The following is a 24,140-nucleotide window of genomic DNA, read 5'->3' as shown; positions in this document are numbered from 1 at the left end:
CTATGTCAAGAACACTTTATCAAAACTACCAAGTTTAGACCCTCTAAAAGACACAAAGAGCTTTAAATAATAACCTTCTTAGGTAAAAAAAAAAAGTAAAGAAATGTCGAAGCAAGCATAAATACTTCAGAAATTGTGATCTGAATGGATAAGAAGCAGAGAGAGATGCTTGTATTCTCAGGTCTGAATCATCAAACGTGGATCCTGTCATAACCCGGCTCCTGGGTCATGACACAAAGATGAGAGGAGCTTGATTTACCAGATAGATAAGTCATTTATTTAGTAGTTCGCATGTCGGTCTACCTGAAGATCTGAGGGCTGAACAGAGCATAAACATTTTTAAAAGCAAACTCAAGACCAACCTTTTTAGTCCCGCCTTTAACTGAGTTTTATTCTTATAACATTTTTATTTATTTATTTATTATCTAGTTAAAATTTGGGATTAGGATGGGGGGTCTTTTTTATAACTCCTAATTTATTCTATTCTAAGTTGTCTTTATGTACAGCACTTTGTGTTACAATGTCATTGTATGAAAATTGCTTTATAAATCAAGTCTGATTGATTGATAGGGAGAGTGAAAGTTAGAGAGAGGTAACAGGAAGTCGGCTTTACATCAAGTGATGAGCACAGGGAAAACATATATCGATGAGTAAGTCCACCAGTGCCTTCACCACCCACAGCCCCGACGTGGAGATCTGTTCCTGTTTCACGTCATACAGCTGATGCAGGACACTTTGGTAGATAACAGAGGTAAGACAAAAACTGCAGATTGAAGAAAAATCCAATTATCCCGTTTGACGAATTCTCCGTCCCTCGTTCTCTTCTGGCCTTTTGAAGTTTATCTTGTTACGGAGGACAAAGCGCACGAGCTCCGTCTTCCTTTGGGCTTATTAATCAGGATCCACCGCCCGCCTTTATCTTCTGACATTACCTGAGGAATCCTCAGAACAGAATCCAGCCTTTGTTCTCTCTGACTTTTTATTGCCTCTGTGGAAATAAATGCTGCGTCTGTGATCAGATATGTGAGGTTAGAGCTCGCCCTAGTGGCCATGTGATGAAGCTTTGTTTCTGTTCCTCCTGCAGCTACAGGAAGGTCCCGGGTGACAGCTGCAGCGGAGGAGACGTGGAGTCCAGACTGGATGGAGAGATGCTGCCGTGCCCAGTCGGAGGTAAACCTTCACTTTGAGCACCATTACAACATTTGCACCTTGAGGTGGTCTCCAATCAATCAATCTTTATTTATACAGCACCAAATCCCAACAAACGTTCTCCTCAGACTCTTTCCAAACAGAGCAGGTCTAGACCGTACTCTATGTTCTATTATTAACAAAGACCCAACATCAAGACAGGATCAGATCCAGTCCCATCTTCCAGACAGGACTCAGTCTGATCTCATCTTAATCCACCATGAGCAGAGCACTTTGCAGCATTTAGCAAGTTACAGTGGCAAGGACAAACTTCCTTTAACAGGCAGAAACCTCCAGCAGGACCAGACTCATGTTAGACACACATCTGCTGAGACCGTGTTGGAGAGAGGGATAGAGGGAGATGATAGTGGTGAGATGGATAGTAGTAGTTGTAGCAGCTGGAGTCTGGCAAAGAGGAACCTACGAGACAAGGGAGCTCAGGAACTCCAGAAAGGTCTATGGTTAGTAACTTTAATGGGACAGGAAGAGTTAAAGTAAGAGACAGGCAGACAGAGGAGAGAGGAAAAGACAGGATCTCAGTGTGGCAGTCTAAGCCTATAGTAGCATAACTAAGAGCTGGTCCAAGCCTGATCCAGCTCTAACTATAAGCTTTATCAAAAAGGAAAGTTTAAAGCCTACTCTTAAAAGTAGAGAACGTGTCTGCCTCCCTGACATATAGATTCTCCGTGCAGTCTGTGAATGAATGTTTGGGACAGTCTGGGGTCTTTATGCAGGATGTGAGTGTCACTCAGCTGACTCACTTCAGGGAGAGAAACCTGTTTATGGACAGTAAAGCTCTCTCCTCTGGCAGCAGCAGTGACTGGAGGTGACAGAGACTTCATAAAACCCACTGCAAAGCTTAATAGACATGTTTGCACTAGAGTTTAATTTGTGCTGTGAATCATTTAATGCAAAACAGGTTCACCTCAGTCCTGTGTCCTCATGCCTGAGTGTCTTTACCTCTGTCCTTTTATCAGAGAGTAACGAGTTCATCCTGTACGCGGTGAGGAACTCCATCCATCGGTACGACCTGGCCACAGGAACAGACCAGGCTCTGCCTCTGGCCGGACTCAGGGAGGCTGTGGCTCTGGACTTTGACTACGATAAGAACTGCCTGTACTGGGCCGACATCTCTCTGGACACCATTCAGGTGAGTGATGAACTTCATCTGCAGGAGGTTTTGTCTTTGTGTCAGTGTGTCCAGGATTAACCCTGTCTCTGTGTTTCCTCCTGCAGCGTCTGTGTCTGAATGGCAGCACGGGTCAGGAGGTCGTGGTCAGGAAGGATCTACAGAACGTGGAAGCTCTGACCTTTGACCCCATCAGCAGACTGCTGTACTGGGTGGACGCTGGAGCGCAGAAGATAGAGGTATAAAGTTATCTCTGTGCCAGTTGCAGATTTTTAAGTGTATTGGGCATGTTAGCTGGATATTTGTGCACCAAACAGATGATTTATGTCTCTTAGTTTCAAGAAGAACACTTCCTGTCTTAATCTTCTTCTTTTTTTTTTAAGATATGTTTTTTGGGGCATTTTAAAGTTTATCGGATAGGACAGCTGAAGGGAGACTGGAAATGTGGGGAGTAGAGAGTAGGGGAGAACATGCAGTAAATGGTTGATTGAGGCTGGAATCAAACCTCTGTGACGAGGGTTATAGCCTCTGTGTATGGGGAATGCGATGAGACTGCTAGGCCAACGGCGCCCCCTGTCTTCATCTTCTTAAAATTCACTTTATGAGTTTCTGAGAAGTTTCTCTGTGGTTGTGTCTGAAGGTTTCGAACCCTGACGGTGACCTCCGCCACACGCTGCTCAACTCCTCAACCCTGGAGCATCCAAGAGCTCTGGTGCTGCTGCCTGGAGAGAGGTAAAACACACACACACACACACACACACACACTCAGACATATCTGAGGCTGTGAAAGTTGAGAAAAGAAAACATGCTCTTAAGATATTTTTGAAGTCCTGTCGGCCGTCTAAAGACAAAATATCTAATCTGCATGATCATCCTTCAGGCCGTTGTGGTCAGAAGTTACAGATTGAGGCTTTAACCTCCACGGCCGTATGGCTAACCTCAACTTTTACCTCGTCCTGCAGCATCATGAAAATCAATCCCAGAGAAACCTTTGGGGAAGTGATAACCAGACAAAGTCTGTGAAACTTTCCATAACAAAGCTGGTTTCACTTCTGCAAACACGATTCTGCTTTTATTAAAGATGAGTTCAACACATTGATGATGTTGGCTTTATTCTTCTATCATTCCTCTTTTCTTTGGAACTGTACAGACTTCCTCTTACTCTCTAGTACAGTGGAAAACAGGAACAAACAGGAACATACCGAGGTTTCAGAACCTGCATCAGTAACTGAATGAAAACCTAACTTTAAAGATGAATGTGACGTAATAAACGTGTCCTGTCTCAGCCTGATGTTCTGGACCGACTGGGGAGACCACGCCGCTGGTGTGTACAGAAGCTACATGGACGGATCCAACGTGTCCTGCATCGTGTCCGATGGCGTCCGCTGGCCTAACGGGATCACAGCCGACGACCACTGGCTGTACTGGACCGAAGCGTACAGCGACCGCATTGAGAGGGCCGACTTCATGGGGGGCCAGAGGAGCGTTCTGATGGAGGGGCTGCCCCACCCGTACGCCATCGCTGTCTTCAAGGTAAGACCTCGTTTTCAATCAAAGGGTTAAATTTAAAACACATCAAACCAGTTTTCACAGGTTTGTTGTGATGCTGCTTTCAGAACGACCTGTACTGGGACGACTGGTCCAGAATGGGGATCTTCAAAGCTCCAAAAGCCGGCTCCCAGAGCAACGAGCTGATTGTCGGCCGACTGACCGGAGTCATGGATCTCAAGATCTTCTACAAGGGGAAGAACAGAGGTGAGGAACAGAGAGTGAAAACATGTCCGTGAGAAGTATCTGGGTCTAAAATGTCAGTTCAGGGTTTATGAAAATAGATTGCAGGACAATTTGTCCATCCTGTTCCTGCTCAGAGTTTCAAAACATCCAAATTGTTTTATAGTGACCCAAACTGAATCTATTTTTGGTTTTAACGATCAACATGTACAGAAAGTTTTGATTGTTGCATCTGATGTCTGTGAAACAGGCTGCAAAGGTTTCTCTCATGGAACAATCAGATGATCAGAGTATGTCTACTTAAAGAGCTTGTTTTTGCTGCAGACAGGCTCAGAGGCCGAGTGCATCAGCCGGGCGTACTTCTGGGTGTTACCCTGTCTGACACAGAGCTGACAGTTATTACAGATAGAAAGTTAAACGCCATGCACCAGTTAGACTAACGCCCTGTTTGTGTTACACCTATGTGTGCACTGTAGCAGGCGTTGTCGTTATGCTCTTTGGATACCTGAAGTCACAGACAAGATATGACAACAAGATTAGAGGCTGACAGAGGAAAGGTTAGACAGGGACCAACCTGTGTTTGTGTTTGTTAGACACTAAGAATAACAGTCTGAGCCAACTGAATCCACTGTTGACATTTGAAACATCTTACCTTTAAGCAGATCTTAAAATAAAATCTTGATCTTTTCTCCCCAAGGTCATAACGCCTGTGCAGACCAGCCGTGCAGCCTGCTCTGCCTCCCGCAGCCCGGACACCGTCACACCTGCGTCTGCCCGGACGGCGCCCCAACTCTGACCATGCCCAACGGAGAGCTGCAGTGTCAGTGTCCCACCGGCTACCAGCTCCACAACAGCACCTGCGTCAAGATCGGTGAGACAGAGGCACACATGCTGCAGAATGACCTTGAGTGTTTGATTAATCAGCTGCAACTTAACCCTTTGTTCCCTCCAATCAGAGCACAGCTGCTTACCCAATCAGTACCGCTGCTCTAACGGACGCTGCATCAGCAGCATCTGGAAGTGTGACAGCGACAACGACTGTGGAGACATGAGTGACGAGCAGGAGTGTCGTAAGTTTCAGCATCATTAACTCTCTCATGACTTTCTCATAGACAGACTGTCTTCTGAATATTTGAGCAAGAATCTTAAAATATTAACAAAATGTAAACATTTCTTTACGCCTCTTTCTGGTTTTGACGAATGCATCACGTTGGAATTTATATAACAACTCGGCTTTTTTGTTTGTTTTTTAAATCAATTTTTTCCTCAAATTTGTATGTGATTTATTAAATTCTGACTCTAACCATGACAGAATAAATAAAACCTAGATGGAAGATAATCTATTAATATATAATATACACATTACGTACCTTGTGTATTGAGTGAGTGCATGGAGAAATTAACATCAGCTGGAGACATGAGGGCTTTAAGCCCAAAATTTTAAAGGTGACATATTACGCTTTTTTCATCAAAATATATTGGTCACATGTCTTTAAAGTTTATGCTCAAAAAAACACTTTGAAATCAGATTTTGGCATGCCTGAAGAACCCTCTTCTTCAGTCCTCCTCAGAACACTCTGTTTTCTCTCTGACCACGCCCCCTCAGGAAGTGGATGTGCCCTCGGCTCTCCAGCACGTTGATCTAATGTTTACATGTTGGCTGAATATACACGACTGCTCAGAGATCACGTTACTTCAACCCTCTGAATCTGATCCAGAATCTGATCCTGACGGAGAGGCGCCTGCAGCAGGACCTTTCTGAAGGATTGGTCACAGATTTCGTGTTTCTTGTTGTTTTATTTGTCAGTATGTAGACGTGTGTCTTGGTACACAGCTACTAACATGTAGCTATGTGGCTATGCTAACTAGCGCTAGCACTTTTCCATGACAAATAAAAATCTTCCACTAGATCTTCAAATCTGCAGACGTGGGGAGTAAAACCGACCTCTGTGTTTATTAAGACGGCCTACAACTAGCATGCCTCCCTCCTAAGCTCCTTGTTAGCACACATGTGTGCAGGGAATGAAAAACAGAGGAGGGGTTGATTGTATTTTATACAGTCTATGGAGTGAACAAGCTCCGAGCTCTGACTCCGTGACAGACCGGATATTGTTGTGACGTAACAAAAACACTGAAAACTGAAACGGCTCGTTTCACACACATTTACAGAAAGGTGGAGAAATCAGAACAGGGGCAGAATGGATTCTTTTCATTTTCGGGGGGTTTGTAGACATGCCAGGGAAACATATTTCAGGTAGAGAACCATTAAAAAGTCGATTTTGCATGATATGTCACCTTTAAAATGAGGTGAGCGTGTGCCTCTTGTGGCCAAAATCAGTATTACAACTTCACAAATTAATGCCTTGAAAATAAGAACCTAGCAAAAGAAAACTTTGAAGCTACTTTTGATACTTTTTCTCATCTGTTGCACATCGGTAAAAAGACATTAAATCATGTATTATTTGTACCTTGCATCCTGCAAATGCAAAAAAAAATCCTCCTTTAGAATTCTGCATGTTTATTTACTTATTCTTGTCCGTCTTCTCTCAGCCACTACGACCTGTGACCCCTCAAACCAGTTCCGCTGTTTGGCCTCAGGCTCCTGCATCCCTCTGGCCTTTAAGTGTGACCACGAGGACGACTGTGGAGACAACAGTGATGAAGAGCACTGTGGTAAGATGCAGCCGTTTATCTGCAATCTCTAGCAGATAAATGGAGATGTGAATGTGACGCCTTCTGCATATTGATGCTTTTCAATAAAGACAATAAAGAAACTGTATAATCTTGCAAGAGTAAAATAAAGCTGTAATGATTTAAGTGTTTGAAAACAGAGGTTTCATTATCTCAAAACCAAACGAGTATCAGACTTCATCATCTTTATAAATATGAGGAAGTTTAGGACTCATAAAGCTCCTTTAGACCTGGAAAGAGGCAGACTTTCAGGACAGTAAGGGGTCTGTTTGGGTTTAACGGAGGCTAGCTGTGTATTAAGAGGTATTAACAGCCTCATGATAGGGTTTTTTATTCTAAGTGTCTCATCCAGAGCATGTTTCAGGACCCTGTGGGATTCTACAAGCAGCACCAGGCTGTACTAGATGGATATTTTGTACAAACATTGTTTTTAAAGGCTTTTATTTTGAAGGTAGAGAACAAACTTTTTGGGATGAGACATTTTTTGTTGTGCTCCAAATTCCTGGAGAAATTCCCACTTTGTGTCTTGATTTAGTTACATAGGAAACAAAAGCAGAAATGCAAAGTGTTTTCCTGCACTCATTGTGTCGTTGATGAACTCCTCAGAGTCTCACCAGTGCGGCCCGGGAGAGTTCACGTGTGCACGAGGAGTTTGTATCCGTGAGGCTTGGCGCTGTGACGGAGACAACGACTGCAGAGACTGGTCGGATGAAGCAAACTGCACAGGTAACAACCGTGTTTTTAACGAATGATGCATCAGATGAACACTTTGAAATAAAGCTGCACTGTTACAGAGGAAGTAGAATCTCCTGAGATAAATCCATATTTGTTTACGTTTGCAAAGACTTATCTAAAGATGCAAAAAGGTCTTATGTGACCCTGAAGTGATTCCAATCTGCTATAACCACCTGATCACTGAGCATCATCTTGCTTATTACACACTGAAGACATAAACAAGTTGATGACTTGTTTATAAGGTGTTTTTTGTCACAGTGTAAACAGGCAGAAGTAAAATGTGCCGCCTCTTTTCTGCAGATTGGTTTGATTTGACGTGCACGATGATCAGAGTGTTCCTGGTGTCATCTGTAGAGAAATAACACACACTCTTTCTTTTGTCCCTAGTGGGCCACCATACATGTGAGGCCAGCAGCTTCCAGTGTCACACAGGTCACTGTATCCCAGAGCGCTGGGTGTGTGACGGAGACGACGACTGCCAGGACGACTCTGACGAAGATCCCAGACATTGTGGTGAGTACACACACACACACACACACACACACACTCTTTACTGTCCTGGAGGACTTTGGAGCTCACACTTTTTAAGTTGACATCAATGCACTGAAGTTATCGTCTTCTCAGTAACCTTATATCGATCCTCTGCTCTGTGTGTTTCCAGAGGGAACTCGGTGTAACGGCTTCCTCTGCTCCAATCACACCTGCCTCCCTGCCACCGCTCACTGTAACGGCATCAAGGAGTGTCCGGACGGAGCTGACGAGCACAACTGTGGTGAGTAATTTAAGAGAAACATCAGATGGAAGGCCAAGTTAGCACCAAATATGAAGATATAAAGAAAGTAGTGAGTGTCCTACAGGAAGGCTTTTATTGCACTTCTTGTAAAAAAGCTAGAAAGAGAAGATGAGAGCACAGAGGATGCTACAAAATAAAAAAGATCAGGTGCATAAAAGCAGAAAAATAATGAAATGTCATTTTTTCTGATGCACATCCCTTCTTTTATCACAGACAGAGATCAGTAGAGTTTAAAAGAGGTGTAGCTGGGTTATTTACATACAGATTATTTAAGTTGGACAATTTCCAAAGTGATGCAAGAATACCTCGCTATAGGGTGCCTTCTTCCACGGTAGCAGAGTGCATCGTGACTCCTGTACTCTGATAATCAACTCGTTATAACCCTTTTTTTTTTTTTTTTACTTTTTTTTTTCTGAGGTTGTTTTTTTTTCAGAACAGACATGGTTACACATATACCTACATACACACAAGAACACAAAAACATGAGGTCATAGCTTGGTCTGTAGAAGAAAGCGCAAATTTAGATGAGATGCATCACAAAAAGCATACTTGGTCACACATATTTACAATGAATTATTCCCTAGCTAAATAAATACCCCATTTCTCCCATTGTTTTTCCCCCTGTTCTTTTTGGAGCCGTATAGAATATGTCATTTTCTCTAAAAGATGTAGTTGTTTTACAATATTAATAAAGATACCAGCAGTAGGACACTAATGGCCTGTTACAACCCTTTTTAATGCATCAAATAACTCATTAGAACTTAACTTCCCTAAAGGAATTAATATTTGGATATAAACCAGCATGATGTGAACTAACTGTGACGGTAGAAACATCTTTGAGAAACTTTATTGAATATATTTTAAAATGTCACTTGTGTGTTTCTTTGTCTCACCCTCAGACCCTCTGTGCACGCGCTACATGGAGTTTGTCTGCAAGAACAGAGCCCAGTGTCTGTTTCAGTCTCTGGTCTGTGACGGGATCAAACACTGTGAGGACGGGTCTGATGAGGACGCAGGATATGCCGGATGTGGTGAGGAACAGTCTTAGAGAAAGCTCTATTTGTGGTATTTGTTTGTTGCAAGTCCAGTGTTTCAGACTTAAGTTGACTTTTATATTTTTCTTTTAACTCCTTATCATTTATACATTAATTAGCATATCTTCACCCTCATATTAAACTAAAAAATGTATCACTGATGTACAAAAAGCACTTTAATTTATGCATGTCTGTCAAACATTGTCTCTGGTGTCTTGTAGTGAATTGATTTGTATTCACGCTGATGTTTCTGTTGGATTTTTATCAGCCACGCCATCTGAGTTTGGCAAAGTGTGCGACGCCTACACCTTCCAGTGTGCCAACGGAGTGTGTGTGAGCCTAGAGTGGAAGTGTGACGGCATGGACGACTGTGGGGATTACTCTGACGAAGCCAACTGTGGTAAGGAGGAGGAGGAGGAGGAGCAAAGGATGTTATTGTTTACACATATTTAGATGTACTTTGTTCTTCTTCAGATAAGTATCAGAGCACAGTTAAAGCTCTGTGATGTGATGTTGAAGTTAACTCTGTGTGTTGCAGCCGCTCCCACTGAGGTCCCCGGCTGCTCCAGGTACTTCCAGTATGAGTGCAGAAACGGACGCTGCATCCCGACGTGGTGGAAGTGTGACGGAGAGAACGACTGTGGGGACTGGTCTGATGAAGCACAGTGCACGGGTACGCCGTCTGAAATCGCATGTTGCTTTGCTCTCCTTTCTTGTCTTTGTTTGAATCATAAATTCACCGTCCTCTCCGCCCTCGTAGGTGGTGTCACTCCTCACACCGTGGCTCCTGGTCCCTCCACATGCGCCCCGAACCGTTTCCACTGCGGCTCTGGAGCTTGTATCATAAACACGTGGGTGTGTGACGGCTACGCTGACTGTCCTGACGGCAGTGACGAGCTGGGATGTCCCACAGGTAACAAATCTGTCTTCTGATTGGCTGAGACAATCCTTGATTAGGTTACAATCATGCATTTAAAGAAAACAGTGTTACACGTTTAGGTAAACAAAGCTTGTAGAGCTTGTTTGATTGAATAGAGCTACACATCTGCACAGAAGCTGCACAATGCTGAACACATATTTCACGTATGACGGTTCATCTTGTGTGCATTGTAAGAGAAGAGTAATAATATTTCTTTCTCCATCCACAGGTAACATCTCTGTGACGGTCAGTCCTGTACCCACTCAGCCCCCCGCTCCACAGCCCTCCCCAAGTCGGTGCAACCGGGGTCAGTTCCAATGTCGACGACCCCCCCTCTGCATCCCTGACTGGCAGCGCTGCGATGGTCAGAACCACTGCCAGGACCGCTCTGATGAAGCAAACTGCCGTGAGTCTGCACACTCCTCACGTCTGATACCCTAACTGCCAAATTCCACCAGATCTGTGTCCGGTCCGTCTCTGATCCGTCACAGCACCGGATCTGATAGGTTTCTATTCTAGTCAATGTGTTAACTTCCACTGTGTCCGCTCCGTTGCGTTCTGGCTGCGTCTCTGATCCGGCAGGTCAAAGCCTTCGGATCAGATACACAAGACTTCTATTTTTGCCGGATGTCGGAGCACGACGCATCAATCTCAACAGAGCAGATGTAGCGGGACAGGAAGTCAGGTTTCACCAAAACAAAATGAAAACAGATCTGGTGGAAGTCTTGTGTAACACACACACATTGAAGAATAGAGATTATGAAACTGAATCTGTGGTGTGGTTTTGAGTGTTTTGAAATGAAAGACTGAACCATGTCTGTGTCTCTGCAGCCACTCGGGGTCCTCTGTTCTGCCTCAACGGGACTCGCTGCTCTGACGGTGAGGCGTGCGTTCTGGACGGTGAGAGGTGCGACGGCTTTCTGGACTGCTCCGACCACAGCGACGAGGACAACTGCACAAGTAGGTTACAGATACTCTCATCAGCACCAACAGAGTGTTCAGATTTAAGAAGTGCGGTGCTGCCACCTGCTGGTTAGAATCTGTATCGCATGCTCATTATTATTCATGAAGGATCTCTGTGTATCTTTGCCCCTCAGTGGACAGCCTAGCCTACAAAGTCCAGAACCTCAAGTGGACCCGAGACTTCCTGGGTGCCATCACTCTGACCTGGTCTCGTCCTAAAAGCCTTCCTCTGGACTCCTGCTACTTCCTGGTGTACTACAGGTGAGCCTACCTGCACCCTCATCATGTTTCTGCACTGTTAGCATCAGCTGTTTCTCCGCTGTGACTGAGTGTGTGTTTGTGTGTGTTTGTGCTCAGGCTGGTGGGCACCCAGCAGTGGACCATCATGGATACTCACAGCAACAAGACCAGCTACCAGCTGACGGTCCTGAAACCTGACACCACCTACCAGGTGAAGGTGCTCACTCAGTGTCTCAGCAAGCTGCACAAGACCAACGAGATGATCACAGTGAGGACTCCAGAGGGCCGTGAGTGTCACTTCCTATTTAGACTAATTAAAAACATGATGAGGAGTTCAGGAGGACCCGGATCACACTCTCCTCTCTGCATCATTTCTGTTGATCGATCTGTGAATCTTTGCGCCCTGCAGTGCCCGACCCGCCCAGGAACCTGCAGCTGTCGTGTGATAACGGGGAAGACGGGAAGGTCCAAGTTTCCTGGAGTCCTCCTGACAAAGGACACGGCCTCATCAGAGAGTACATCGTGAGTCCTTCTGATCAAAGTCCACTTTCCAACTCTAGTGCAGAGAAACCACCAACGATCTAGTACCTGGTGTCTGAATTAAATTTTTGCATGCATGATGTACAGAACAAAGCTGATCTTAGACATTATGATAGCATTTCCTGCCTCACCTCTGTGCCTGAATGGAATAAAAGACTAATGTAAGTCTGATTGTGTTTGTTAGGTTGAGTACAGTGAGCGAGGAGGTCTTGAATGGACGTCAGAGAGATGCATAACAACCAACACAGAAGTGAAAGAGCTTCAGTCGGACACGATGTACAGGTTCAGGGTGAGTCCAACACTCACAAACACAGAGCTCCTTTTTCAAATATTCAGGAGAAGCCTTCATTCTTTATTTCTGTCTTTTGCATCAATATACAGTGCATCGGTTGATGATGTCACTATTTTGCATGATGAGTATGCAATAAAATGCCATAATCTCCCTCTGTAGATGCTGCTTCTTCAATCCAGTTTAGATTAAAGTGAAATAAAATCCATCAGAGCTGGATCTTTGATGTGAAGCAGGTTGAAGTACTGTAAGAAATGACATCACAAGAATCAAAAATCATATCTGAAAATGCTTCTAAACTCTGCTCAAATATGAGAACATTTTTTAAAAATCTGCATTTTTTTGCTTTTTCATGATTTTTGTAGTTTTAAAAAAAAGAAATTCTGTTAATTTTTGTAGACTCAGAATTTATTTGATTAATTAATTTAAAGCTGCTGTGAGAAACTTTTGTTTTGTGTCGATTCTGGCGCCCCCTTGTGGACAAAGTGATACCTCTTATCTCTTGCCCTAAACATGCAAAAGTAGTGTTTTCAACAAAAGCCTCATCCTGTTGTCTTTTAACAGTCAACTTTATCAGGGAATGTGATTATTTTCCATGAAAACAGTCAAAGAAAGGCTGTTTCTGAAGCAAGATGTCCATCATCTGGTCTGGCACCTACCCCCCCAGGGCGGTTTCAGACATTAAAAATCACAACAGAGAAGGTGTCAGTGGCTACGTTTACATGAGACTTTTAATTCCTCTTTAATTCCGAATTAAGATTAAATCCTCTTTAAAAAGATTTAAAATGACCATGTAAACACCTAATTCCGAATGAAAATGATAACTCCGAATTAAACTTAAATCCGATGTAAGTAGCTGGTTTATTCTGATTTTAAATCCGAAATGAATAATTCCTCTATCATGTATCCGTTCATTCCGCTTTAAATTAATTCTGGTCGTTCTGCTCATGCTCGTTCCCTTGTCCTGTCGCGATGACGCACATACTCCGCGCTGGCAGGCTCATATTTCAGGATGAGGTAGAGCAGCTGTTGCACTAACCGGCTTTGAATCGCCACAGTCCGGTCTTCCGCCTCCCTTCTCCGGTCGTCTATCTCTCTTCAGCTGACGAAAGTGAAGCAGTACGTTTGTGTCGAGCTGCTTTTTAACAACTATAGTCAAAATCAAAGCGAAATTTGAACTTATTGTGTGGTCTTCCATGTTGTAACCGAAAATGAAACAAGCAGGAACTGGAGTCTGTTTTCTTCCGGTAAACGTAAATACATCACGCCCGCCCCTGTCCAATCAGAACCCTTCCCAACCCCCAGACGTTAAGAGGAATTAAATAAAAACAATTAAACGTGTTTTCCATGTAAACCTCAATTCGGAATTACTATTTCCATGTAAACACGAAGGAGAAAACTTTAATTCAGAATTATTTAAAGCTGCTGTGTTTAACTTTTAGCTTGTATCGATTCTGGCGCCCCCTTGTGGACAAAGTGATACCTGTTATCTCTTGTCCTGTACATGCAAAATAATTTTCTTCAGGCAATAACCTCATCCTGTTGTCTTTTAACATTTAGACTTATCTTACAATGTGATTATTTGCCATGAAAACAGCCAAAAAACGGTGTTTCTAAAGTAAGATGTCAATCATCTGTTCTGACACCTACCCCCTCAGAGCAGTTTTAGACATCAAAATGACAACAGAGAAGCTATCAGTGTTGTTGTAGATGGTCTTGTTTGCTTTTGAGGGTCATAAAGAGGCATCAGTATCAGTTTCAGTCTGTTTCTCAGCTGGTTAAAAACTCCTCATAGTGCCTTTAATTTAGAATTATGAATTCAGAATTAAAAAACATCATGTAACCGTACCCAGTGTTGCTGCTGATGGTCTTGTTTGTTATTAAAGGTCATAAAGAGGCATCAGTGTCATTTTCAGTCTGTTTCTCAGCCAGTTCAAAACTCCTCACAGGGCCTTTAATTTGATATTTATGCAAAATCTAGAAAACATCATGCAGGATTAATTTTTTTATTTATTTTTATAATGTGTATGACACATTTTATACATATTTTTAAGTGCACACTAACAACAAGAAAAAATCAGTGCACAACAAAATAAAGCATATTATGAATCGTTAACCAAAACAAAACAAGTAGATTATAACATGACAGAATGTTTTTATTCTTAATTATGACACAGGTCTAAATCTTTTTCAATGAATTTTCATGGTTTTATGACATTTCTATGATTTTTTTCAGTTTGTGTTAATTCAATAGAAGTGAAGCATTCGATAATAGTCCCAAAAAAAGACAGTTATTTGAGTTAACGTCTCCTCAGCAGTTAAAATAAGACATAAAGTTCCCTATTTAACGTTGGTGTTTCTGTGATGATGTTCCTCAGGTGGCAGCAGTGACGAGTCGAGGCGTGGGAAACTGGAGTGAAGTGAAATCCATCACCCCAAAGAAAGGTACGTTCCTCCTCACAGCAGAGCCACACACTGTCTCAACACTGCCACCTGCTGGTGACAAGAGAGAACAGGTTTTTATTTGTAATATACTCCTTTTAGATATTTTACCTTTTTCTTGCATCAACCACAGAACTGGTCCTCTTATTTAAAGGAACAGTGCACTGTTTTTGTTGCTAAGTTTCTTAGTACAGTATATTATAGTTATGTACTTTCAAATCATGGTGACATAACATTCAAAACTGGGTTCTTCAGTTGTAGAAAATGTGCAAAAAGTAGAAGAAAACAAAATAATCAGCAGCCAGCATGACATTTCTTTGTTCATGAATTAGGTCTCTGATCTTTTTCACACGTGAGGATGCTGATAATTTAAAGGTGACATATCATGCAAAATGGACTTTTTAATTGTTCTCTACCTGAAATATGTGTCCCTGGCATGTCTACAAACCCCCCGAGAATGAAAAAAATCCATTCTGCCCCTGTTCTGATTTCTACACCTTTCTGTAAATGTGTGTGAAACGAGCCGTTTCAGACTTCAGTGTTTTTGTTACGTAACAACAATATCCGGTCTGTCACGGAGTCAGAGCTCGGAGCTTGTTCAGCCCATAGACTGTATAAAATAATACAGAATCCCCCCTCCGTTTTTCATTACGTGTGCTAACAAGGAGCTTAGGAGGGAGGCATGCTAGTTGTAGGCTGTCTTAATAAACACAGAGATCGGTTTTACTCCCCACGTCTGCAGATTTGAAGATCTAGTGGATGATTTTTATTTATCATGGATAAGTGCTAGTGCTAATAAGCATAGCTACATGTCGTAGCTGTAGCTGTGTACCAAGACACACGTCTACATACTGACAAATAAAACAACAAGAAACACTAAATCTGTGACCAATCCTTCAGAAAAGGTCCTGCTAGATTTCTGGCAGAGGTCGGTTTTACTCCACATGTCGGCAGATTTGAAGATCTAGTGGATGATTTTTATTTATCATGGATAAGTGCTAGCGCTAATTAGCATAGCCACATAGCTACATGTTCATAGCTGTAGCTGTAGATGTAGCTGTGCACCAAGACACACGTCGACATACTGACAAATAAAACAACAAGAAACACTAAATCTGTGACCAATCCTTCAGAAAAGGTCCTGCTGTAGAGGTCGGTTTTACTCCCCACGTCTGCAGATTTGAAGATCTAGTGGATGATTTTTATTTATCATGGATAAGTGCTAGCGCTAGTTAGCATAGCCACATAGCTACATGTTCATAGCTGTGTACCAAGACACACGTCTACATACTGATAAATAAAACAACAAGAAACACTAAATCTGTGACCAATCCTTCAGAAAGGTCCTGCTACAGGCGCCTCTCCATCAGGATCAGATTCTGGATCAGATTCAGAGGGTTGAAGTAACGTGATCTCTGAGCAGCCGTGTATATTCAGCCAACATGTAAACATTAGATCAACGTGCCGGAGAGCCGAGGGCACATCCACTTCCTGAGGGGGCGTGGTCAGAGAGAAAACAGAGTGTTCTGATGAGGACTGAAGAAGAGGGTTTTTCAGGCATGCCAAAATCTGATTTCAAAGTGTTTTTTTGAGCATAAACTTTAAAGACATGTTTTGGGGACCTCTTAGACCAATATATATTGATGAAAAAAGTGTGATATGTCACCTTTAATAAATCTGTCAGGCCTATACGTCAGAGTCAGCGCAGAGTGAATCAGATTTTCCAAAGTGAAAGTTTGAGTTCTCTACCTGAAGATATAACAGTTCCTTTCTTTCCTCTGTCTTTCCTCTGCAGCTCTGCCTCCTCCCTCTGTGATCGCCGACACCATCACCACCAACTCCCTGAGCTTCTCATTCAGCTTCAACTCTCAGTATGAGGTACGTGCTCTGGGACTTTTTTCTCAGAGAGAGGAAGTTGAATATTTGCAAGTTTGCATGAGTCAGTTGAAATGTTTAGACTCTCTTGAGAGCTTCAGGATCCAGGTCTGATGCTTCTCTCGTGTCTCTTTCAGGTGAAGCAGTACGTAGTGATCCTGTCCTGGCAGTTTGACTCCCACGTAAAGGAGGACAAGAACTACACGGTCACAGAGCGGATCCTCAGAGGTACTCGTGTGTTTGACTTTAAGGAGTTTTGATCCAGTGTTGATCCCGTCGTTGTGTTTGAGAGTGTTTTCGTTTGTTTGTTGTGTCTCCAGCTACAAACCTGACAGCAGGGACGGTGTACGAGGTGGCGGTCTGGGCTCACACTAGTATTGGAGACAGTCCCACCGCTCTGTCCCACCATCAGACCAGCGGCACCCAGCCAGACCGGCCCCTCTTTAAGGCCAGAGCCCTGAACCAGACCGCTGTGGACTGTGGCTGGAACATGAACGGTCCGCCCAACGAGGTACGACAGGAGGAGAGGAAGGGAACAACAGAAATAATCTTTTAATATAGAGATTAAACTCTGAGTCATCAGGCATGGAGAGGTTTAAAGATACCTTCATGTCCTTGACTTTCTTAACTTTCCTTTCCAAACCTTTCATTTCTATTCTTTCCCTTTCCTTTTGTTTGTTTTCCTTTCCTTTTCTTTCCTTTCCTGTCCTATCCTTACTTTCCTTACCTTCCTTATCCTTTCCTTTATTTCCTTCCTTATCCTTTCCTATCCTTCGCTATCCATTCATTTTCTTTCCTGTCTTGTCCTATCCTTCCCTTCCATTCCTTTAATTTCCTTCCTTATCCTTTCCTTTGTTCTAACCTTTCCTGTCCTATCCTTCCTTTCCTTTCCTTCCTTATCCTTTCCTATCCTTGAATGTCCATTCATTTCCTTTCCTTTCCTGTCTTTTCCTATCCTTTTCTTTCCTGTCCTATCCTTCCTTTCCTTTCCTTCCTTCCCTTCCTTATCTGTTCCTATCCTATCCTATTATTTCCTTCCCTTACCCTTCCTTTCCTTTTCTTCCTCCTATCCTGTCATATCCTTTCCTTTCCTTACCTTACATTTCCTTTCATATCTTTGTATAAAGAGGATTAGGCTTCTGAAAATGTTTCTCTTTGAGGTCTTTTTTTCCTCTGATTGTGACTTTTATCTCAGAGTTTTTTAGGTAATTCATGTGTGTGTGTTTGTGTGTGTTTACTGTGTGTGTTTGTGTTTAGGTGTACGGTGTGTTTTACGCCACCTCCTTCCTGGATCTGTACCGCAGTCCTCGTCAGCTCAGCACGTCGTCTCTCAGCCTGACGGTCACAGTGGACAGCGATGAACAATATCTCTTTCTGGTGAGTCTTCATCCATCCTCCTCTTCCTCTTTAAAAACATTTATCTCCACTGTGAACATCGTTAAAGTCCAGAAGCGTCCTCTTCTGTCTTTGGTTATGATGTTTGAGTGTTTTCAGACTCTTTCTGTGTTCATACTGAGCGCGTGCAGTAAAGTGAGTTCTTTAATTTGACGTGTGAACTTCTTTAGATCTAACTGTTTTCAGCAGAGTGTATAAAGGTGGCATGTCGGGAAGAAAGGAAGTTAAATTATCTGAGTTTGACGTCTGAGAGAGGCGTCAATTATTCGGCGTGAATGTCTGTGAATCAGGTGAAAATGGGAGGCGTGATCTTCCCCTTATCTCTGACGACACCTGTTCGAGTGTGGAGCAGTGAACAGTTATTTAAAGTTTAAATTAGAGGACTTTAAAGTGATTAAATAACAGTGACATCACATGTCAGACAACTGATAATTAAAAACAGGATCAAACACTGCCTCTATTAGATTTCTGGTTTCACCTCCTTAAAAAAACGCCTTGTGTTGTTAGTAAAAGTTGTGAGCTTATGGCCGTGATGTCGTCTCTCTGCCTGCAGGTGCGAGTCGTCTCCCCCTTCCTGGGTCCTCCCTCGGACTACGCGGTGGTGAAAATGATCCCAAACGAGAGGCTTCCTCCGAGGAACCTCCACCGAGTCCGAGTGGACAAAACGCAGGCCACGCTGAAGTGGCAGCCGCCGTACGACGCCCCAAACCAGCCTCTGGTACGAACCTGTCACATGTTCCTGACTTCATACAGTTTCATTATTAAATCCTAATATTCTATGAATCTATGAAAACTTTGCATAACTTCTCCTGTGTATGTATCTGTAGATGTACGCCATCCATGTGCGAGACGTGATCCGTAAGCAGGAGTGGGACTACAAGCTGAGCAGCAAAAACAACACGGTGGAGTATCAGCTGAAAGGTCTGGAGCCCGGCGGACGATACAGCATCTCTGTGCGCCTCAGGAACATGAGCAAGGAGGCCAGCTTCACTCTCAGCACAGGTACGATCAGAGTTCACAGGGCTTCTTCTGTTAGGCCCTTTCAGACAACTTTGACGTGATTGGTCGATGATTTCAGTCCGATGTAAACAAGCACCTTTAAACCAAGCACCTTGGATTTTGACTTCTAAAGCTCTGACTACAGCTGGTTAATTAACGGCTGACTGACTGACTGGCTTTTTATGTTGTATGCAAAGCTTTAAACACAAAGATGATAGTGCTCGTACTGGACGGTTTCTCCAGGAGGTTATTCAAAGTGTTTGTGCTCAAAAGCTCCCTCAAAAAGTGTCTTCAGTCCTGCAGCTCTGCAAGCATGCCAGGCTCATCAAGGCTCTCTGTTCATGCTCCTCTTAAAAACCTGCTGCTCTAATATTCTCCTCCTCCTGCAGTTCCTCTTCCAGCTCCAGAGGCCCTGAAGATTTTGACAGAGAAAGACCACGTGTTCCTTTTCTGGAAGAGTCTGGCCGTCAGAGAAAAGGGCTTCAACGAGAGCAGGGTGAGACGATCAGAACTCTCTCTCTCTCTCTTCCACAGTCAAACTTTGCACACAGGGTCGGCTGTCAGGATCTAATACTTTCCTTTTCCGTGTGTTTCAAAACTGAAGCTAGCTAGCTAAAACATGTCTTACTTTGATGATGAAGGAGTTAAATGTCGGGTTAAACTTGAAACAAAGCAAAACATAATCTAAGCTTAATAAAGAACAGCTATATCCAGTTGGACTGACATGAATCTGAGACCATTTAAGCCCTCAAATTGATACTTCTGGTGTCTCATTATCATGTAATGCTGGTTTTGTGCATTGTCCATTAATGTTTGCATTCTCCTAACAGGGCTATGAAGTGCACGTATACGACAGTTTGACCAACCAGACGTCCTTCCTGGGGAACACCACAGAGACTTACTTCAGGATCAGCAGCCTGCTGCTGGGACACAACTACACCTTCTCCGTGCAGGCGCGCTGCCTGCTCAGCGGCCAACTGTGTGGAGAACCTGCTCTCCTGCTCTACAACGAGCTGGCAGCAAGTACGTCACAGACCTGTAGACCAAGTACATAACTAAACGAGCTACAAGTCAGAAGGGTGATTGCAGTAAACAGACTACTTTGTGCAACGTTTCAATGAGAAAGTGCCAAGAGTGTGAGCTCAGAGTCCTTGGAGAGCTAGTTTCTGCATTATGCACCATAGAAAGCAAAGAATTTGTCCAATTTTCAAATGAAAAACACCATCAACAACACAAAAAGACTGTGAAAGGTTAAGCTCTGTGACTGATTTGGATGTTGAACTCCAGAAAACAGCAGCAGATCTCACATTTCACTCAATATATGTATTTCTGTCGTAAAAATGGAGCCTAATGGAGATTGACCTCGTTTTGGATCCACCCTCTAGTGGACACTTGAGGAATTATAGTTTTCTGCACTTCTACACTGTATTCATTTGTCAAAACCTGGACTCTCTTCTTCATGTCTACCTCTACATGTTGCCTTCTTTCTCGTCCAGGCGCCAGCGATGGCTCCCGCGCTGACGGCCGCTCAGGGGACATGGCGGCAGTGGTGGTCCCGGTCCTCTTCCTCCTTCTGTTGGGCATGTGCGGTGGCTTGGTGGCGCTCTACCTCCGACACCGCAGGCTGCAGAACAACTTCACCGCCTTCGCAAACTCGCATTACAACTCCCGGCTGGGCTCGGCTATCTTCTCCTCCGGGGATGAACTGGGTGAGATGACGTTTTGCATGATGTGTGTGTTTCTTTCGGCCTCCTGGGTGTTGGAGATCAGACGAATTAAAGAAGGAAATAAAAACGAAGAGCTGAAAGACACAAAACTCAAGAAACATGTCACTCAAAAACTCTCAGACACATCTTCTCACACGTTTCTCTCTCTCTCTCTCTCCAGGTGACGATGATGAAGATGCTCCCATGATCAGCGGCTTCTCAGACGACGTCCCCATGGTTATCGCGTAGCACAACGTCCTTCTGTTAGCTTTTTCTCTCTTTCCTTCTCCCCCCCTTCGCCCCCCCCGTCAGCGGCGCGGTACGACGGAGCAAAGATGAAAAACTCTGCCGCCGTCTTTAAATCCGTTGATAGGAAAACATCCCGATTAGCAGGAAACATGAAGAAAAACGGAAAAGTGTAAAGAGAGAAAGAGATATTTTTCAAATATACAATGCACTTTTTTTGGATGCGCAATAACTTATTTTTTATAATGTAAAAAAAAAAAAAAGATATATATGGGGTCAAATGAGGACTGTGAGGAAGAGGAGGAGGAGGTGGACACTGAAGAAACTGTGAAGGATCTGAGTTTGTGAAGCTCGCCCAGGGAAAGAGAGACCCTATTTATAATGCAAACTCACCATCCATAGAGCGGTTCATCGCTTAAAGCCAAAATAAGCATCCAGAGACTGTAATATAGAACGCAAAAAACACACACACACTTTGAGAAAAACTATAGATGATAGACAAATGCTGTAAACTATATGTACAAAAACCTATTGGAGAAGCAAGTTAGATGTTTTGGTTAAAGTGCAGAGTGTACTGAAGCAGTACGCGTAACGTCAGTGTCCAGGAAGAGGCAGGATGATGAGTTAAAGGGGACTCTGGGTTTTAATCCTGGACTTTCATGTGTTTGGTGTCAAAATGACTCAAAGATGTTATACTGCAATTTCAAAATATGTCCAACAAATGCTAAAACTTTAGACGCTGATGCCTCAGATTGATTTTAAAAGCCAAAAGAGATTCCTGCACAGGATTAAGATGCTTTTATGGACGAGAATTAGCCGTAACATCTCTCTCTGCAGGGCCGCCAGACTACTTTGACCTCACAGTGCACCGGAGCTGCTCGTTTACAGCCGTCTACATCTCTTAGTTTGCTGTGCGACTTTGGGTTTTATTTGTTAAGGGTTGGCTCCGATTCTGCAGAATACATTCACACAAACTAACAACACAGAAAGTGGCGAGGTAAACCTTTTGGTTCTGGTGAAATCAGTGCTTTTATCAATGGAGTTTGGTGGCTTTGAGAGGAGACAAGAAACAAACAGTTTAAGGATCCTTTCAGTAGTTTTGTCAGAGACCTAGAGTAAGAGTTTGAGCCCGTTAGTGACAAAAACAAGACCTTAAATCTGGCATTGTGCTGCAGCAATTAAAGGAACAGTTCAGTTTTTTGTAGTACGGTTGTTTGAGGTACTTGATAAGCCGGCCGGTCTGGTATCTTCTGATTCAGAGAGGTCCAGAAGTACTGTTGTGACCACTTGGGATCTCTCCTGCTCTCCAGTTAGCTTGGTCTGTTGAGTCTCGTACTTCCTCTGTAAACTCCGGTTCATAAAGGTGTCCTCTTGAGTCCACAGAAGTTAGTTTAGTTGTGTTTTTATCTCTCTTAAAGCAGACTTACTCGAGCAGCCAATCAGTGCGTTGCAGGTGGAGGAACACAAATGCATCCTAAGATGAACAAAGTGGCTTTCTGACGGCAAATTCAACTTCTAAATTATTTTTAATTATAAAGTACACCAGCTCCAACGCTAAAGTTTGGGTTGCACTTTTTGAAGAATAGCAAGGTTGCATCTGCAGAGGTTGATAGCCTCGCCTGCATGCTTGGTTTCTGGCTGGTTCATCAATAAAGCATAAAACCATGCTTCAAAAAACGGAACTGTCCCTTTAAAGCTTGCTTTAAATTTCAAACTGTCGTCTCTGTGAGTCATTCAGACACCAAACACATAAAGTAGAGACCAGGTTTGAAAATAGCGGAGTTCTCCTTTAACTCTGGGTCATTTTCTATCATTCCACATTTCTAATTGTTTGTCTATTTGATGATCACCAGTTGATAAATGTAAACGCATCAACAGTCTGTGTAGACAACCAAACAGCTGAGTGATGGGTCGACCTGTGGCGCCGTGCAGTGTCCTCATTGATACACCTTTCCTTTCTCACCACCAGCACACTGTTGTACGTCTGTATGTAAAGGCAACACATGTACCATGAACATACCCATGGCTCTGAAATATTTGTAAATATTGGCTTTTAATACGTCCTCTCCTCGTCATGCTGCACCGTATGATTCTTTAAATGTTTTTTTTTGTTTTCCTCTTTTTTTTAAAAAATCGTTCAGGACCACGCGTTTTGTCCCCAGCGTTTTGCCGTAGCTGTAGTCAGAGAGGAAGTGGGTTCTCAGGGAACTGTGTCGGAGCGGACTCCCGCGCAGCAGCAGCAGCAGCAGCACCATCCCCCCCCATGGCTTAGGCAGCACCGTCCGCCGACTGTTGATAGTACGACACCGTTAGAGAGGTACTGGATCAGCTGTGGGTGGAGTTCACGGCAGATGAAGATTATTTTCAGGCTGAAAAATATAAAACTTTAAAGGGTTAATCCAAACAAAATCAGAAACATGTTCACTGACCTGCAGATGTTTTTAGTTTGAGAGATCAACAAGTCTTTCCAGAAACAGCATCCTGGCTCCTGATCTTGTGACACTCATCAGCTGCACGTTTTTTAAAGATAAGCAAATAAAACCGCTCCCTTCCAGCTGATCCGCGCGTGGACAAGGCTTTTTAATTAGTTTTGCAACAATCCAACACAAAGATTGAGCAAAATGACATCGTCAGCAACCGCCTGCACAGAAAACTATTACAGTAGTACGAGAAGCTTTATGCTGAGCATAAGATGTTCACCTTATTCAGCGCATTAATAGGAGCAATTTAATACAGGATCGCTCTCTTAAAGTTATATTTTTTGGGCTTTTTGCCTTTATTTGATAGGACAGTGAAGAGAGACAGGAAATGTGGGGAGCAGAGAGGGGGGAAGACATGCAGGAAATGGTCGACCAGCCGGGAATCGAACCGGCAACCCCTGCGACGAGGACTATAGCCTCTACATGTGGGGCGCCCAGACCGCTAGGCCACCAGCACCCCACAGGATCGCTCTCTGATCACCTGCAGAGCATGCCGGAAGCTGCAGATTATCAAACACGAGGGGCAGATCTATACTCAGCTCATCCAGATATCATCTGTGAGGAAAATCACTTTGCTGATCGTGTCCTGTGTGGTATTTTCTGCTCGCTTTGGACACTTAAATGTGACATCGATCTCTCTGCAATGTCCTGCCAATCATCTAGTGTGACACCTCCCCTCTCGCTGTGGTTTTGCAGGCCATAAAGAGGCATCAGCATCCTTTTCAATCTATTCTAAAACCAGTGC

The 24,140-nt window shown here is 43.4% G+C and overlaps 1 protein-coding gene across 1 annotated transcript in view; it reads left to right on the top strand.

Annotated features, from left to right (window-relative positions):
* sorl1 (sortilin-related receptor, L(DLR class) A repeats containing) overlaps positions 1-23,651 on the top strand; it is a 116,635-nt gene extending 92,984 nt beyond the window's left edge. Inside the window, exons 16-48 of the mRNA XM_034700863.1 lie at positions 1,085-1,170; positions 2,166-2,338; positions 2,425-2,556; positions 2,958-3,049; positions 3,604-3,850; positions 3,934-4,072; positions 4,746-4,919; positions 5,005-5,118; positions 6,599-6,721; positions 7,346-7,465; positions 7,862-7,987; positions 8,136-8,246; positions 9,167-9,298; positions 9,570-9,701; positions 9,840-9,974; positions 10,062-10,214; positions 10,450-10,626; positions 11,052-11,180; positions 11,318-11,444; positions 11,541-11,710; positions 11,833-11,945; positions 12,148-12,252; positions 14,631-14,697; positions 16,490-16,572; positions 16,707-16,797; positions 16,890-17,080; positions 17,827-17,946; positions 18,518-18,682; positions 18,792-18,966; positions 19,353-19,459; positions 19,794-19,986; positions 20,460-20,672; positions 20,851-23,651. Of these exons, the coding sequence (XP_034556754.1) occupies positions 1,085-1,170; positions 2,166-2,338; positions 2,425-2,556; positions 2,958-3,049; positions 3,604-3,850; positions 3,934-4,072; positions 4,746-4,919; positions 5,005-5,118; positions 6,599-6,721; positions 7,346-7,465; positions 7,862-7,987; positions 8,136-8,246; positions 9,167-9,298; positions 9,570-9,701; positions 9,840-9,974; positions 10,062-10,214; positions 10,450-10,626; positions 11,052-11,180; positions 11,318-11,444; positions 11,541-11,710; positions 11,833-11,945; positions 12,148-12,252; positions 14,631-14,697; positions 16,490-16,572; positions 16,707-16,797; positions 16,890-17,080; positions 17,827-17,946; positions 18,518-18,682; positions 18,792-18,966; positions 19,353-19,459; positions 19,794-19,986; positions 20,460-20,672; positions 20,851-20,918 (4,483 nt within the window). The 3' untranslated portion in view covers positions 20,919-23,651. The remainder of the gene's footprint in view (positions 1-1,084; positions 1,171-2,165; positions 2,339-2,424; positions 2,557-2,957; positions 3,050-3,603; positions 3,851-3,933; positions 4,073-4,745; positions 4,920-5,004; positions 5,119-6,598; positions 6,722-7,345; positions 7,466-7,861; positions 7,988-8,135; positions 8,247-9,166; positions 9,299-9,569; positions 9,702-9,839; positions 9,975-10,061; positions 10,215-10,449; positions 10,627-11,051; positions 11,181-11,317; positions 11,445-11,540; positions 11,711-11,832; positions 11,946-12,147; positions 12,253-14,630; positions 14,698-16,489; positions 16,573-16,706; positions 16,798-16,889; positions 17,081-17,826; positions 17,947-18,517; positions 18,683-18,791; positions 18,967-19,352; positions 19,460-19,793; positions 19,987-20,459; positions 20,673-20,850) is intronic.
* Positions 23,652-24,140: the final 489 nt, after the last annotated feature.

Source organism: Notolabrus celidotus, chromosome 14 (genome assembly GCF_009762535.1).
Source record: "Notolabrus celidotus isolate fNotCel1 chromosome 14, fNotCel1.pri, whole genome shotgun sequence".
In the NCBI taxonomy this organism is placed as follows: Eukaryota; Metazoa; Chordata; class Actinopteri; order Labriformes; family Labridae; genus Notolabrus; species Notolabrus celidotus.
Note: the sequence above shows the minus strand (reverse complement) of the source record. Positions and strands in the feature narration are given on the sequence as shown.